This window comes from Canis lupus, chromosome 3 (genome assembly GCF_003254725.2).
Source record: "Canis lupus dingo isolate Sandy chromosome 3, ASM325472v2, whole genome shotgun sequence".
Lineage (NCBI taxonomy): Eukaryota > Metazoa > Chordata > Mammalia > Carnivora > Canidae > Canis > Canis lupus.
In genome coordinates this window covers 18,227,783-18,245,974 of record NC_064245.1, presented here as the reverse complement: position 1 = coordinate 18,245,974, position 18,192 = coordinate 18,227,783, and the positions used below count along the sequence as shown (strand labels likewise).

The 18,192-nt window shown below is 34.3% G+C and overlaps 1 protein-coding gene across 1 annotated transcript in view; it reads left to right on the top strand.

Moving 5' to 3' along the window:
• ADGRV1 (adhesion G protein-coupled receptor V1) overlaps positions 1–18,192 on the top strand; it is a 517,368-nt gene that overhangs the window by 49,022 nt on the left and 450,154 nt on the right. The window contains exons 10-17 of the mRNA XM_025438360.3: positions 3,521–3,697; positions 6,115–6,338; positions 10,554–10,680; positions 10,783–10,968; positions 11,703–11,883; positions 12,618–12,781; positions 14,024–14,147; positions 15,747–16,013. Coding sequence (XP_025294145.3) covers positions 3,521–3,697; positions 6,115–6,338; positions 10,554–10,680; positions 10,783–10,968; positions 11,703–11,883; positions 12,618–12,781; positions 14,024–14,147; positions 15,747–16,013 — 1,450 coding nt within the window. The remainder of the gene's footprint in view (positions 1–3,520; positions 3,698–6,114; positions 6,339–10,553; positions 10,681–10,782; positions 10,969–11,702; positions 11,884–12,617; positions 12,782–14,023; positions 14,148–15,746; positions 16,014–18,192) is intronic.

Sequence of the window (18,192 nt, the reverse complement as noted above, 5' to 3'; positions counted from 1 at the left end):
AAGTGATATGAGAACCAAATTACTAACCCAAGTGAAATGAAGCACAGATTTTACAGTTGCTTTTGCTTTCATGGAGGCCTGGGCATCTTGACATTCTTGTAATTGTTGTAGTGATACGAGGTGAGTTTAAGGACTGGCGATGCAGTAACATTGATTTTGAGTTGTGGAGAACTTTTCTATCCCCATTTTAGCTTTCCGATTTATTTTCTCATGCTTTCTCAAGACTAGTTTTTACTGTGGATACAGACCCCTCCATATCTCTGCCAATATTAGTAACCTTTCTATTAAGCTTTTAGTCTTTTGAAAATATCCAATATCTCTATCTAAGTAGCTGCAGAGAATCTCTTGGTAAACAAAACCTTATTAAGGACCTTCTCTGGATCAGGTATTGGCAGAGCTATTTTCAGCATTCTATATGAACAAGACAGATTTTATTCTTGTTGATACTTGAAAAGTGGAAACTTGAAGAAGCGTGTAATATCTAAATTTTGGTGATGCCGATTAAGAAATGTGTTTGCACCACTAATTCCAGACTCAATTCTTTCTCTCTCTGTATTCAGTTAAAAAACAAAAGGTCTTACAGTGCAGACAGTTAATTTAACAGTTTAGAAAAAAAGACGTTATTGGTCACTGACACAGTTCCTCGAGGTTCAAAACAGCTGTAGGTTCTGGAAGGCTGGTTGAAATTAGAAGGTTGTGTAGTTTGTACAGTACATAATGGATGAGCAACTCAAGAATAGGAGGCATCAGATGCTGCATGGAAAGTTGAATGAAACTGAAGAAAGGAGAATCTGAGACATGAGCTCCTCATTCTTCACTAACCCTCACAGCTAAATACATTAGTCTGAGATACAACTTCTGGCAGGCTTGGGGTTTACTAATGTGCTGTCCCAGTTGCAGACCGTCTGAAAGCAAAGAACGACTCTTTATGAATGGGGCAGTTTGATTTAGCAGATGCTTAAGGAACCCAGACAAAAAGGCTTAGAGACTAGGAAACAAGCCATCGAAAATTAGCATTTTCCTTTTGATCAGTTCATTTCATAGCCTTCTATATCTTCTTTGTATTTTTCAAAAATCCTAGATTTAGAATTCTATAGTTTTTTTTGAAAATGTAAGATACGACTTATTTTTCTCCTTTATTTTTAGAAAGTTTTAAGGTAAAAATATATTAATGTTTTAAATAGTATTATCAGTGTAGCTCTTTGCAAATATATGGGAATCAGTATTCATTCACAAACACATGCTTCCTCACACATGACCAAGTATTTCAAAAACATCTTTGCCTCCAAACAATGTACACCTTATATCTATATGCATTTTATATATGCATTTAAATACATATATAAATTAAATATGTATTATATATACATTTAAATATATCCATTTTATTTATTCCTTGTGATATTTTTTAAGATAAATAGAAATTTATATGTATGTATATTTTCTCTAGAAAGAATGACAGATAAGTGGTTTTTGCCATTTATGTTTTCATTGTATTTATTTTATAAAGTAAATGCAGTATGCTAAAGAATTACATGTTTTATTTCACTTGACTTGGTCTGCGTACCATATTTGGCAAAATTGGTCAGTCTAATTTTTTTTTCTTTTACTCAAATGGCTACTTACCAAATAATGGAATTTTTCCTATCTTTCTTCTGTATATGGTTTTTAAACTTTTAAAAATATTTGTTTGTTAGAGAAGGGGAAAGACTGGGATGGGGAGGGACAGATGGAGAGGAAGAGAAAGAATCTTAAGCAGACTCCATACCTAACACCAGGCCTGACGCAGGTCTCGATCTCACAACCTTGAGATCATGGCCTGAGCTGAAATCAGGAGTCAGACTCCTAACCAACTGAGCTACTCAGGTGCCTCTCCTGTTTGTGATTTTTAAAGCAAAATGTGTGACTTTAAAAAGGCATTTCCTGGAGCATCTCTCTGGCTCAGTTGGTTAAGTGTCTGCTTTCGGCTCAGGTCATGATCGAGGGTCCTGGGATCAAGCCCCAAGTTGGGTTCCTTGCTCAATGGAGAGCCTGCTTCTCCCTTTCCCTTTGCACCTCCCCCCGGTTCGTGCTCATGCTCTATCTCTATCTCAAATAAAATAAATAAATCTTAAAAAAAAGTCTTAATAAAAGGTGTTTACTTTTGCCCTCTGAAATATATATCATTTATCATAATATATGACATTATGTGTGGGATCAGAACTAGCTCTGTCCATTTGTGGAAAATCAATTTAAATCACAAGTCTCTTCTGGTGGTTACTTATGGACATTGTTTCCACATTACAAAGCCTAACAGAGAACTCTAAAGAGTGGTAGATCCATATGTCTTACTAAGTTCAGAGTTACTTTTCAATTTAAAATATTTTTTGTTTTTTAAGTCCTGTAATGATTATCTGTTTCTGTACTCCTCAAGTGGACACTGTATGGATTGATGAATTGAATTTTGGAAAGTTAGAATATAATATGTTGAAGGTTTGTGATATACCAGGATTGTTGTAGAGCTCTTTTTTATGTTGGAGGGATGGGTTGACAAACATTTACTGCATCTTACCTATAGTTTTGGGTCTACATCATGAACTGAGAAAATGCTGAGAACAACACAGACTCACAAGGGTTTTGTTGGGAAGTAAAAGTCTGGAATGCACAAAATGATGATAAGCAAGCAACATGTGAAATTTATGATGAAGTTCTAAGTTTAGGGAGAGTAGTTGGAGAAGTTCAGAAAGATAGAATAAAAAGGTCTGGAGATACCAGATCTTCATGAGAGAGAGGGAAAGAAACTAGTCTTTAAGAGTGGGTGCATTTTGTACTTGTGAGATGATGAAGGGAGGCCCTAGAGAACACCATGGAAGTTGCTTTAGTGGTCATGTTTGTTAAACACAGAGATACTATGTGTCATACGTATGCTGTTTTTCAATAAATGAAAAGACAGGTTATGTTACATTTGGAGTTCTGAATGATCTTCTGATATTGAATTTCCTCTGGCAGGGAAGTGGAGTGGGCAATTGATTGGAGATGTGGGTCAGTGGAAGAGAAGAAAGAGATGTGGGTACCCTCAGTTTGGCTTTAAGGTCAAGGTAGTTGGGTATAGGTGATGAAGAGGAAAAGCAGATGGCAGTGTGATGATGTTAGTGGTGAGGGGACATGGAACAGAGACAGTGGTTTCTGATTTGAACATTCTAACTATAATGTCTATGTGACATTTCTGATGTCCAGGGGCAGTTGGTTACAAAGATTTGGAATTCAAAGGAGAGATCCAGAGATTACTAGGGAAGGGTATGAAATTATAAGATAAAAGGCTTAGAAAGAACCCTGGAGAGTAATAACTGAAGAGCAAAAAACAGCTCAAGAAGCCAGTGCAGGAGATTGAAATAGGATGGTGAATGAAAGAGGAGATGAAATTGCCACGTTTGTGACCTTTACCACATTTACCTTATTGCCCTGTGCTATTAAGACTCCTTTTTAATTTAAAAATTTGTTCTTTTCCATTTTTAATGTGTTTTTTGTTTGTTTATTATAGTTGGAAACTGTGGAATTGGTGAACATAATTCCCCCAATCCCACCTGTAAGTCCTAGATTTGGGGAAATCCAAAATATTTCTTTAGTGGTTACTCCAGATATTGCAAATGGAGAAATTGGCTTCATTAGCAATCTTCCCATCATTTTACATGAACCAGAAGATTCTGCTGTTGAAGTGGTAAGTAGGCTTTTTCTCATTGATGGGGCCTGATAAGAGTCTGAGGTAATGCAAAGACACTATTCTTTTTTGTATAGTTAACATACAGAATGAACAGATGTTAAAAAGCTTCACCATTTACAGCAAGTCTTCAACATATCATTTGATACAAGTAACTGATAAGTATATGATTCATCATCTTTTACCATATTTGTTAGAGTAAAATTAGAATTAATTGCTCATGGCCACAATTGGGTATTTTGATGTGAATGCTTTTAGATAGTGCTATGACATTTGCCAGAGTGATAGCCAAATACACACACACGCACACACACACACACACATACACACTTTTTTATTGGCCAAGTCACATGTATTGCAGGTATCCTTGACTTATTCCATTTATTAGTATTCCTCATGCTTGTCTTAGGCAGGACTAGGGTGACTGCTTTGGGTACTATAATTGGTGGTGGAAGTGATGGTGGTAAAGTTGTGGAATGCCAAATCTGAGGAATATTATATTATATGGAATTATATATATGTGTTGTATATATGGGTTAATTATATATATGGGTTAATTTTTGTGTGCATGCACACCCACACACACAAGCATGCTTACATATGTAGCACCCCTACCTGCCCCCTACCCTGATTGAATTTTCCTGCCATCTATCTAGGGATGGCTCTGACTTTCAGCTTTACCATTACCTGTGTCATGGTCTATCCCTGAAACATTCTCTAAGATTCTCATAACTTAGATTTGATTTAAAGTGGGTTGGAGTTCTGATCAAAAAAGAGAATTGCTTTTGTTATGAAAGTCTCACGTCAAAATATAGTGTCCACAGCTTTCTTTGTTTTTATATTTGATTCTGTAAATTGGCAGAACAGCTTATTTTTCAAGATGGCTGTGATTCTTTTGTATTTTTTGTTAATATGTTGTTTCTAAAAACTAAAAAACAAAAACATTTAGAGAGTGAATTGCTTTTATCTGCTGTCAGTTTGCCATTTCATATTTTTCCCTTGAGGGAGATTAGTTTTGAGGGAAAGTTTTGGACTCTGTGAAACTGTGTTCTTCCCCTCTGGGAAACAGAAAGGGTAGAAATTTCCCTCAGTTATCTTTCTCTCTATCCAATCCATAGCCCAGACTACACGCACTCCCTCAGGGTGATTTAAGGGCTCAGCCCTCTGTTATTTTTTTTTGTCTGCCCTAAGTATCTTATTTTGCTCACTAGTCTCTAGCCCTAGCCATTGCTAGTCAAATTAACAGGATGGTTAGTGAGGAAAATATCTTCCATTTTTCACGATGGGTTGTGTTAAAAAGCAAAGAACAAAGAAGATACATTTTTAGGGGCTTAAAAAGAATAGTATAGCTACCATGAAGTATTCATTTATATTCTTTATTTGAAAAAAACTTTATCATTATCTTCAATGATTCTTTTATTTTATGTATTTGAAATATACTGCACTTAGGTAAAACTACCAAATATAATTTGTTTCAGAATTACTATAATAGCTGTCATTTATTTAGCTCATACAGTGGAGAGGCACTCTAATCCTCCCCACAAACTTGCAAAATAGGGAAGCCCTAGCTTCATTTCACTTGAGGAGATTGAGGTCAGAGAGGTTAAGTAACTTGCTCAAGGTAACCCAGAACTATGATTGAGTATCTGATTTTGTTTCTACTGCATTTTTTGTATTGGTTACAAACATTTCTTATTCTTATTTATATTATTATTATATTCTTATTCTTGCCTTCATCACTTTAGGATGAATTTTTTTCTAATTTTCTAGTTTTAATTACAAAAGTTAATCTTTGTTTATATTGTGATATTACATTAATTCCTTTTTTGGAGAAACTCTAATGGAAATTTAGTATTTAGCCAACATGTTCTATGTTTTTCATGATTCTTTGGGTTTAAAATATTCTTTTTATTAAGACAAATAACAGGTTAGGGATATTTTTGGGTAGGGGCAGTTTCACAGATAAATTTGGTTAGCAAAAACTAATAAAAATAGTTTTATCTAAAATTATTTTTATGTGGGATCCCTGGGTGGTGCAGCGGTTTAGCGCCTGCCTTTGGCCCAGGGCGCGATCCTGGAGACCCGGGATTGAATCCCACGTCGGGCTCCCGGTGCATGGAGCCTGCTTCTCCCTCTGCCTATGTCTCTGCCTCTCTCTCTCTCTCTCTCTCTCTCTCTCTTTCTGTGTGACTATCATAAATAAATTTAAAAAAAAATTTAAAAAAAAATCTTGAAAAAAAAATTATTTTTATGCTTAAAGAGAAGGCAGGCCCAGTTGTATCTTAATGTCATTTAATGGTTGGCTTCTCTGCAGAATACATATATATTCATATAACATGTGCATGTACTAACTGAAAAACTTACATAAATTTGTTAGCATATATTTCAGAAGAAATTGTTTCATTTTTTTTTATAAGGTATACATTCCTTTACATCGGGATGGAACTGATGGCCAGGCTACTGTCTATTGGAGTTTAAAACCCTCTGGCTTTAATTCAAAAGCAGTGACCCTGGATGATATAGGTCCCTTTAATGGCTCTGTTGTGTTTTTTTCTGGACAAAGTGACACAACAATCAACATTACTGTCAAAGCTGATGACACACCAGAAATGAATGAGACGGTAACACTTTCTCTAGACAGGTAATAACCCGTTTAGATTATGTTTATTTAGTAACATGTGTATATTATATGTTTGAGTCCTCTGAAATAATTTTGTTTTTTGTTTTAATTCTTTCCTCCATATAAAGTAAAGAGAAAAAACTAAGTAGGTAGCATTTTCTGGGCTTCTGACTTTTCTGTTTTTTTGTTGATGGCTCTGGTTAGACTGTGAGTATTATAACGTAGTAAACTTTTACCCTGCTATTCATTTTGGGGAAATATTACACACAGAATTTTTGGAAGGTATCAGATATAACATAAGCATAGTTAATAAGTTGCTATATTAAAAGAGTAGGCAGCAACAAATCCAAAATGTTAGGTTAAGTAGACAGCTCTGCCTCCTTCGTTTTCAACAGGGGAGAGGACTAGAGCTTTTTTGAGTGAGTAAAAAGAAAGCATTAATCTTCATATAATGAAATTCTTGATTTCACATAGAATTTGAACACTAAATAATACGTATTTTTCAAAGAATCAAAAATACAAATTTAAGAGGTATTTTTCAGTAATAATAAGGATTTACTTAAGATTTCTCAGTGGGTAATTTATATTAGGAAAATATTACAGTCTCTCAAAGAGAGATTTTTTTTCAGTAATTCAGAAAATCTCCAAAAATGAAAAAAGTTCTTTGTTTAACTGATGTCAGTTAATTAAAAAAAAAAAAATCAAAACCAAGCTTATCAGCTACAGTTTCCTATATTAAAGTTGATATATATTAGAGAAGTTTAGTGTGACTGGAGGGCTTTGCAAAGTTCGTATTTTATAAACAATAAAAATCACATATAAATTCAGCTGGCATTATATTATACTACATTAATGAGGTAATAATACTCATTTTATGGAACCCCCTGATCCTCTCTATATTCTACTAGTAGGTTTTTCTTTGTAGGTATTTTGTGCAAACACCTTCTATAACCCTGATAATTAGCTGTTCTTTATTTTTATGTCAAAGAAAAATATAGAATGTAGGGAGCAAATCTAATAAATGTCAGCTGTGCAGTTTGTTGGTTTTCATAAGCGCATTCTATCTACTTCCCTTTTTACATAAAAAGTAAAACAAAACAACAAATCATATAAACAAAAATTAAAAAGCAAAAACCAAATGTAGCAGACACACTGTCTAAATGAGTTATGCTTTTAATATGTGTGTCACATTAAATCTTAAAGAAAGGTATTTCAAATGATTTTTAAACATCAGTGAAATGTAATATAAATGAAAACTGAAAATTATCGTTTTTTCATTTACATCCTTTTTCCTTTTAGTTAGGTTTGAGAACTCATTAAATCAATGGGCAGTCGTCAAAAAAAAAAAAAAAAAGAAAAAGAAAACAATATTTATAAACCAAAGATATAGCAATTCATAAAAATTCTTAGCTCAGTTTCTGCTTTGGCTAAGAGTTTAAAGAATGATTTAAATTTCACCTTCGAAAGTTTATAGTAAGTAAATTTTTAAAATATTTTTTCTAAACAGTCATTTTTTTAAACTTGATCATATAAACTTTTATATTAATTAAATATAATTTTTAAGCATTTATTTCTTTCTCTCCTATGGACAAAAACAGTACAAAAGGAAGTATAAATCATGGGGTAGAGTATTTTGGAAATTATTGGTTACACTCTTCAAATACAGGAAATTCATTCAATTTTATATTAAAATGTTTTAATTCAATTAGTAATAGTGCTTACTTATATTATCTCAATTGTGCATGAGTAATGAGCAAGTAACGTTTGAGTGTTCTAAGACATATTTATTTATTTATTTTTTCTAAGACATATTTAATTAAGTAAATGTGAGAATAAAATCTGTGATTTAAAATTATATTTTATCTAAACTTCCATCTCAATTTTGCAAATTTTTAACAAAACTAAAATGAAAGAATGAATGGTAGTAAGTGTTATTACAATGTTATGATATAATAATGCAACAAAAATAACACTTTATTGTGGTACATTATACACTCTCTAAAGTCAAATTCAAATGCAAACTCTCTGTATTTACTAGGGATAAAAGTTGCTCTGGATTTAAAATTTATTATGCTTTCAGAATCATAACAGTTAAAAATATTTTACTGGTTAGTTTTCTCCAAATCAGAAAAAATTTCACCATGCCAGTTTATTTCAGAAAAATTTTCATATATGTAGTATATAACTTCATATTTATAAATAGTATTATTTGACTTTAAAAATGAAGCACTACGGTTGTGCATGTAGTCATGTGTTTTTCAAGGCTATTTGAAAATGAAATACATTGGGGATTTGGAAAAGCATTTAGATTTCCTGATATGAAGTTCTATTTAAGTAATATTTGTCAAAGTTAAAAGATAAAATGCTATCTATGGCTTCTTAAATGTATTTCTATGTAAATGATGAAAGGTATGTATTTCTTTGCGTCTAGAGTTTTTTATTTTTTCAAAGAACAACTGGCTTTAGATCTGAGGATGAAGATTTTTGTTTTTTTAAAAACCTCATTAAAGCTACTAAGTAATTATAAGTCAAGCTGAATGAGATTTGCTCAGCTGCTGTGGCTTGTGAGCATGCACAGTGCTTGGCAGGCCCCAGCGCCTTGGAGCAGGCCTGGAAAGGAATGTCTTCAATGGGTGTTGACATGCTGGCTGGCCATGGGGTCATCTTCCCTAAGTGGGAACTGCTGAACCTCTTGCTAGCATTTGTCAATAGCAAAGAATCCAGTGTGCACAGTTCCCATAAAGTGAACATTACTAGCCTGTGGGGGGAAAAATGAAAGGCTTTCTTTAGCTTATTTTTAAAGCTCGTTCACATTTCTAGCAGTATTAGTGAGATTTTGGCAAATGGTGTCTCTGTCTCCTTTTTTCCCCTCCCACACTTCTTTCTGTATTGACAGGGTAGAAACAGAAAGGTTTGTCGTGTATTTTGGGTAAGTGTACAAAATAATGCCTGTTTTGGGTTATTCGACCTTTTGCTTTTCAAGCCATTGTTTTGGACAAGGCTGCGGTTCTGCATGACCACAGGTCTTGAGAAATTTTGCTTGATGCCTGTGCATGCTTTGTGTGCTTTCATTTTCTAATGGTAAGGGGAGCGTGTATGAAATATGGGTATATTTACTATGAAAATCACATGACTGCATTAACAGTATAACAAATAACTGTCCTATTATTTGAACTGTCTCTTCTGTGGTCATGAGTATGCTAGGTGTTGGTTGTCAGATTTCCAAAAGTAGCAGAGGATGCTAATTCTGATTCTCTATTACATAGGAAGTGAGCTGTCTTTTCTACATATTAATTGTGGTTTCACTGTAATTTTGAGGTCTGATCATGAATACTTTGTAGTTCAACAGAAAGTGACATTTTGGAAGATTTAGAGCAGATTGCAGAATTGAGAATTCTCGAAGAGTATGCTGGCTTTTATACTCTCAGAGCTCTGTGTCCCAGTCTCTTTGATCATTCTAATTATACACTGAGCATAAAAACTAGAAATAATAAAAAATTCTTGTTTTAAATTCTGTTCTTTTGAGAGATGTATAGGAGTTGTTTAACAAGTCATGCATCTCAGATCCATTCTATTCCATTTTTTTTGTGTATGTCCTATATTTTCTTTTATAATAACAAAAGATAATGAGGTTAAAATTGAGATGAATAGAATCCTATGAAAGGTCACAAAATATTTCTAAAATATAATCATAATTTCATTTATTTTTGATTAGTGTGGTTTGCTTTAGTCCATACAGTTATCCAACTTTTATTTAGTTAGTATAATCTTATGTCTGTTTTTTTTTAAAATTCAAGTGCATATAAAATTAAAATGATTTTATTTAAATGTATTTTCTAAGTACATATCACAAATTAAATTTTCCTAAAACTGTAAAAAAATTCTGTAGATTTAGTACTTTATAAAAATATATTTACAGCCTTTGATTACTTGTTTTTTGGTGTAGTTAGACAATAGTTTTGGTGTATTTTTGGTGTACTATGACAATATTTGATTTCAGTCAAATATGAAAAATATAATGGATTCAGAAATAAAAATTCTTCCATAAATATTTTGGGTAAAAAGTATTGTGATCTTAGGTAATTTTAATACACTTACATTCAGTTTAAGTTTTAACTCCTAATAGCCTTCATATTCATTATCTGGAAGTGTTGTAAATATTGTAGATAAGGCTACAGAATTCAGTAGTAAGATTATAGGTGGCAGGTCCCTTTCTTTTCCTTCTGACTTCTCCAGGGTCAATGTGGAAAATCAAGTGCTAAAATCTGGATATACTAGCCGTGACCTAATTATATTGGAAAATGATGACCCTGGGGGAGTTTTTGAATTTTCTCCTACATCCAGAGGACCCTATGTTATAAAAGTAAGTATGAAAGAAACTTCAATCCATTCTACAATCACAACTTCAGAAGAACAATCTTGAAGGACTTGAACTTTCATGGATTTTTTTTTTTTTTTTTTTAAGGAAGGGGAATCTGTAGAGCTCCACATCACCCGATCCAGGGGAGCTCTGGTTAAGCAGTTTCTTCACTACCGAGTAGAGCCAAGAGATAGCAATGAGTTCTACGGAAACACAGGGGTGCTAGAATTTAAACCTGGAGAACGGGAGATTGTAATCACATTGCTAACAAGATTGGATGGGATACCAGAGGTATAGGATTTTATTTTTTTTCTTGTGCTTTTGTGGAATGCTAACAATATCTAGTTTATTATGAATATGATATTTTGAACATTGACAAGGAGATACAGGACTAAGAAAGGATTGAGAAGTACTTATGTTTGCAGAAGAAAAAAAACTTAAAAAACAAAGTAAGATTCATTCAACTTTGAATTACATATGTTTGTCCTACATAAAGAAATAACAAACGATCTGAAATGTGTATGATCAGTTTTCATCTTCTTTAAGCTTTATGTTCAGCCTTATATTAATGTAACCTGTTGGAACTTTTAATGATATGGGTCTGAACTGAGGTTTTTCTGTAAAATCACTGTTTAAAAAGAAATCAACTTAAGTTTTATATTAATGGAACACATACTGCTCTATTGTGTTTGCACACCAGTACGTAGGTAGCTTTTTCAGTTAATTTTTATTTACTTTTATTAGTTTAAATGACTAGATCATCAATGTAAGGTCTAGTCTTCTTACTATTTTAGTATAGTATCACGGCTTATCTTTTCCCTTTCTGGATAATATATATTTTATATCTGATGTCTCCCTGAATTGAGGAGAACGTTAAACAATGTTTTTAGAAATTATATCAATTCTTTTGTTTTTTCAGTGAGTGGGATATTTCTGAAAAATAGTATTAATATTCTTGAATAGATATATTTTTATTTGCTTTGAAATAACTTTATATTTTTCCTAATTTGACATGTTCATTTTAGTTGGATGAGCACTATTGGGTGGTCCTTAGCAGCCATGGTGAACGGGAAAGCAAGTTGGGAAGTGCTACAGTTGTCAACATAACAATTCTGAAAAATGATGATCCTCATGGGATTATAGAATTTGTTTCTGATGATCTAATTGTTATGATAAATGAAACTAAAGGAGACGATACCTATAGTGGTAATTGATTCTGCTTCTTATATTCTAGTACTGTTTACTGAAGGGGAAATAAATCATCTTTTAGTTTATTTCTTTAGAAAATAGTTATTTTTAGTTGTCTATCTGCCTTAAAAATTACATGTAGTATAGATATCGGCATTTTAAAAAAATTATCATGTAGGATTGCTATTTTTATTTCTTACATCAGTATTGTGATGACAACTGATGTTTTGGGTATATTTTTATTTCAATTTAATTATATGTGATAGAATTCAGACACTGAAGAATGAGTTGAGTCAAATAGGAAAGACTTTAAAACTGAGAATTATTGCTAGGGAAATATTGCAGTGGCCTGAAATAAGAAGGTGCTTATTTTTAGAGCAGTGTCTGTTTAGGTAAGAAAATTGCTTTTGACTGTGCAACTTCCTCTAGCTGCTTTTAGCAAATATCCTTGTAGAACTTTGTCATGGATGTACCTAATTAATTACCATTTTGTTCCCTGTGCAGAATGATTTTTAAAACCCCAAACTGTGATAGAAAAGACCAAGTCCATTTATTTTATAAATTTTTATACCTACAGAAAGAAGACTAGGTTACTACATTTAGGTATATACCTTGAGGCTGTCTAGTTAAATGATTGACTTTTATTAAAAAGAGGTCTTATTTTTACTTTTGTTTTTTTGAGCAGTTTCTTTACTCATTTTTAAATTGTTAACTATGTATTCATATGTGTTATGTACATTTGTTTTTCACAGCTGTTTATGATGTAATAAGAAATCGAGGCACCTTTGGTAATGTTAGTGTATCATGGGTGGTTAGTCCAGACTTTACACAAGATGTATTTCCTGTCCAAGGGACTATTTTCTTTGGAGATCATGAATTTTCAAAAAATATCACCATTTATTCCCTTCCAGATGAGGTAAATGTTGCTTATGTAACTCTCTTTATTTGTTGTCATTGCTTAATAATCATTTAATAATTAGACATCTGACAATATATTTTGTTATGAAAATAGATGATAAAGAATGCAGGTATGAAAATGTCTAAATAGAAGCCAGAAGAGAAATATTTTTGGTTTCTCTGATGGCATCTTTAACTCTTAGAACTCACAGTTATCAGTGACACTGTGTAGGTGCTAATTATCAGGGATTCAAGTTGAGGTTAAGTGCTCCACTTGCACTTCAAGCCTTTGAAGATAAGGGTACTATCTACCAAGCATCCTGTTGGTGCATTCTCACCAGATGGATCAAGGATCCAGGGTGGTGCTCATCTTATTGGTAATAAAGAGAAAGAACTTAATTACAACAGGGATGGACTTTTCTGAGTGGAGCTATACTTTAACGGTCACAGAAACCTGCTTCCTTTCCCTCAGGCTTGTTCATTGAGACACAAAATTCCAACACTTTCATTTTATTTTATTCTATTTTATTAGATTTTATTTATTTATTTATGAGAAACACAGAGAGGTAGAGACATAGGCAGAGGGAGCAGCAGGCTCCCCACAAGGAGCCCAATGTAGGACTCAATCCTCTGACCCGGGATCACAGCCTGAGCCAAAGGCAGACTCTCAACCACTGAGCCACCCAGACCTCCCCCAACACTCTTCATTTTAGGCTGCAGAAAATACCAGCTTACGTGGATAGAATGAAAGAGAAACAGTGTCCACCCAGAGATTTCTATAGGCTCAGAGAATGGTGGGGAATCTCATCTTTGTAGGACATGGGAATAAGGCCTTTATGGGTAAAGCTTCAGTAAGGTTTGTTAAGAGATCTTTGAGAGCTAGCTGAGCTTTTGTTACTATTATGACCTCTTCTAAATGCACCAGAAAGTTATTTTTCTGTGTTTTTTTTTCTTGTAAACAACATATCTCATCTTTTTACAGAAATAATGTGACCTATGTAGTATTTATATTTTCAGCTTATATGAGGCACAATATCTCTATTTCCATTAAATTTTTTGATGAGTCCAAATAAAGTGGCTTTTTGGATGATATGCACATTAAAATGGTATTTTTGGGTCTGAGTCCTACTTGAATCAGAAATGGCAGTGAACATTAGTACCGTCATTAATAGAGTTTTTTTTAAGATAAATAATTTAGGAAAATATGATAGAATTATTTGTACAAATCACCTAACTTAAAACATGTGTAACATTTTCCAAGATTCCAGAAGAAATGGAGGAATTTACCATTACTCTACTTAATGCCACTGGAGGAGCTAAAATAGGAAATAAAACTACTGCAATTCTAAGGATTAGAAGAAATGATGACCCCATTTATTTTGCAGGTGGTATTGCTATCTTTTTTGAGTGAGTTTACATCTTTTCAAACAGTATAGATATGTTTTTGATGGCTTTTTAATTTTATTTTTTAATTTAATTTAATTTTTAAGGTTTTATTTATTTCTGAGACAGAGAGAGCAAGAGCACACAAGCAGGGGGAGCAGCAGGCAGAGGGAGAGGGAGATAGAGGGAGGTGCAGGCTCCCTTCTGAGAAAGGAGCCCCTGATGTGGGTCTCGATCCCAGGAAGCAGACGCTCAACCAACTGAGCAGCCCAGGCATCCCTTGATAACTTTATTAACTGAACATTTTCAATAAAACACAATTGAAGCTTGTTTAAGTATAATTTCATGATTTGCGTGGATGCTCATTATTCAATCTGTTTGATGTTTTATGAAATGTTTTTAAAGGTCTTCTGAAGGAAAAATAAAATAAAACAAGTACTGTTGTTAGCTTTGTTCTCCCTCTGCCTTCAAATTTCAAGGGATTTCTTTTGTGTTTGTGCAAGAAAGGTTACTCTTCCTTGAAGCTTCTTCCAGTACACAATGTAGCCAGTTGAGGGTCCGGGTATACCTAACAGATGCTCACTTAATACCTCATCTCTTTTGGATATGTAAATTAAGGCTTCCCTATTTGCATTTTAATTCTTTATTTAGAACTCTCTTTGCCACCTGAGACATTTCTTAGTTTTTCTTTTAATTCCAGTATAGTTAACATGAAGTGTTTTATTAGTTTTAGGTGTATAATATACTGTTTGGGTACTTCCATACAATACCTGTTGCTCATCACAAGTGCACTCCTAATCCCCATCACCTATTTCATCCACTACCCTACCGCCTGGTGACCATTGGTTAGGTCTCTGTAGGTGATTTATTTTGGTTTTCTTTGTGAGCTTAATTGGTACCTAATTCTTTTTTTTTTAAAAAAAGATTTTATTTATCCATTTATTTGACAGAGGGAGTGAGTGTGCACAAATGGGGAACAGCAGAGAGAGAGAGGGAGAAGTAGGCTCTCCAATGAGCAGGGAGCCCAACACGGTGCTCAGCTCCAGAACCCTGGGTTGAGGGCAGATGCTTAGCTGACTGAGCCACCCAGGTGCCCTGGTGTCTAATTCTTTATTAAGCCCTTTTTGTAAGCCATTTTTACAATTGTAGGAATCTTTTAGAGCTCTTGAATTTTATGGATTCATATTCTTAACCTTCAGTTAACATGTACATAATGAACTAGTCCCGTATTCAGCCTTCTGCTAACTGCTGTGGCAAAAATAAAATATAAGGTACCTGGGCTTATTCTCAAGGAAGTTACAGTCTAAATTTGGAAATGAGGCATATGAAACAGTAGGCCAAGGATTTCAGATAGCACCTAATTTGCTGACAAATTAGGAGTTGAAGACCATGGATTTTGTAGGAATTAAGGCAAGGGGAGAGTGATTGACTAGAAGTAATCAGAGGAGGCTTCATGGAGGATTTGGCACCAGAGCTCAATCTTTAAGCAAAGACACAATGGAGAATATTTCTTGTGTGGGCAGGGAGAAACATCAAGTGATAGGAAAATATGTAGATAGAATCGGAAAAGCTCACATGTTCCTTCTTCATCAATATTTCAGAACCTCGTGTGGTGAGAGTTCAGGAAGGTGAGACTGCCAACTTTACAGTTCTCAGAAATGGATCTGTTGATGTTGCCTGCACTGTCCAATATGCTACCATGGATGGGAAGGCAACCGCAAGGGATGGAGACTTTGTTCCCATTGAAAAAGGAGAAGCCCTTGTTTTTGCGGTTGGAAGTAGAAAGCAGAGGATATCTGTATTCATTAATGAAGATAATATTCCAGAAACGGATGAGCCCTTTTATATAATCCTCTTTAATTCAACAGGTAAATAAATGATATTTTTATGGCAGATTTATTCTTTCAGTGCTTTTTTTTTTATTAAGTATGTAACTGTCATCTGTGACTGTTCAAGAGCAGAATGTGTTCTTGAGGGAGAGTGAAGAATATATGTGTTGAATCTTCATGTACCTGGTACACTCTGTGGCATTATTTGAAATCTTTTTTCACAATGGAGCATGGAGAAGAGTATGATATTATATAAAGAATAGGAATCTTCTAGCTAAAGCTACCCCGAGCCTTGTTTAGTAACCCAAGGGCCTAGGGCATCAGTATTGTGTAAGCCTGTGCCCTTCGAGCATGGTGCGGGGCTTACTGTCTGGGAAGCTGCATTCTGTTTAAGGCTGAATGCAACGGGCTGTTTGATAATTCTCTGGAGCCACAGCCCTAATGTATGATAATTTGCAAGGGGGAAAAAGACAGACTCTTTCTTTTTGTCCGTACTATAAATGAAGCACGATGTTTGGACCTCAGTATTTGGGTCCTGAGAATACTTTGACCCGACTTTTAGTAAATTGGAGGCGCTGTAGCTTGTTTTTATATTTATTCTTTTAAGTGTACAAAGAACTATTTTTTTCTGAACCTTTTGAGAGTAAATTGAAGACACAATATCCCATCACCTCTGAATACATTAGTGCATTTTTCTACAAAGACATTCTCTCACATAACCACAGCATAATCATTAATATCAGGAAGTTAACTTTAATATGGTCATTGGCTCAGATCCCATTCAGATTTCTCCAATTGTCCCAATCATGTCCTTTCTAGCAAAATTATGCTTTGAATTTAGTTGTGATGACTCTTTAATCTCTTCAGTTGGAGTAGTTCCTCAGTCTTTCCTTATGATCTTTATAATATGGAAATTGCAGGCTATTTTTTTGAACATCACCCATTTTGGGCCTGTTTGATATTCCCCCATTATTAATAGTCTCAGGTTTTGTATTGTTGATGCAAATTCCAGAGAAGCGATTCTCTGTTCTTACCATCTCTTCAGTTGACACATGATTTCGTTTTGTCCCTTTATTGCAGTGTTTAATTTGACCACAATATAGATGGTGACTGCCAGGCTTCTCTACTGTATTTTTTTTCTTTTTCTTTTTTAAACTAATAAATATTTTGTGGGGGAGATACTTTATGTAAAAATCCTATAACTCATCAAACTTTCACCCTTTATCAGTGTGGACTCAGAATTTCTATTTAATGCAGCGGGTTATATTTCACTATCACTGTTTGTTTTGGTGGTCAAATTTTCCCAGATTTGGCTAGTGGTAGCCTGTCTGAGATGACTTCTTTGTGTTTTTGACACGTCCCTATTATCCTGTGAGCATTTTCTTACTTCCTGGCACAGCAAGCTGTTCCAAACTCATACTTTTCTTGTCACAACCCTGCAATTAGTCATTTTTCCAAGAAGCACTGGTTCCTGTTAGTGAAGAATGTTATTTAGAAACCAGAATCTGGTGCTCGCTGGGCTGATTGTTGCTGAGCTTATGCTCCTCCTGGGCCTTTAGGGTGACAGAGTGGGAATATTTTTATGCATGTATTTCCATATATATACATGTGCATGTTTACATCTGCAGTTTTATGTCCAACTGTGTGTATTGAAAACCATTACTTCACAACAGCATTTCCATCTGTGCCTAGGGTTTGCTCTAGCTTTCTTTCAATATTTGTCCCTTCCTTCTCTGACAGTATGAAATTCAGCCCCCTTTATTTTTCATTTATTTACTTCTTTGATCAATTCCCCCATATCCACTTTCCCATTGCTTCTTTTACCCTCCTGCCACAGTGAGGTTGCCTTTCTTATCCCCCTAGGGTTCTAGCTTACTGCTCTAGAATCTTCCCACCGCCACGTGGATGGATGCCTTTGCCCTCTGCTCAGAGTCCAACATCCAACACTAAGGTTTCCTCGAGTGGAGGTGCCCTCTTTCTCCCACCTTATGCTAGGTCACTGTTATGCCACAATAATCCACCGTTTGTATGAATGCCTGGCTTGTGCTTTACCTTGTACCTTTTTTTTTTTTTTTCTTTTTTTTTTTTTACCTTGTACCTTTTGGATTGAAATGTTCAGAAAGAAGAAAAGAAAGAGATTATTTAATTTGTGTTTGTGCTGTAATTCTCTACCATTTTCCTTGTCTTTATCTCTTGTCAGTTGTGTCTCTCTTCCTAT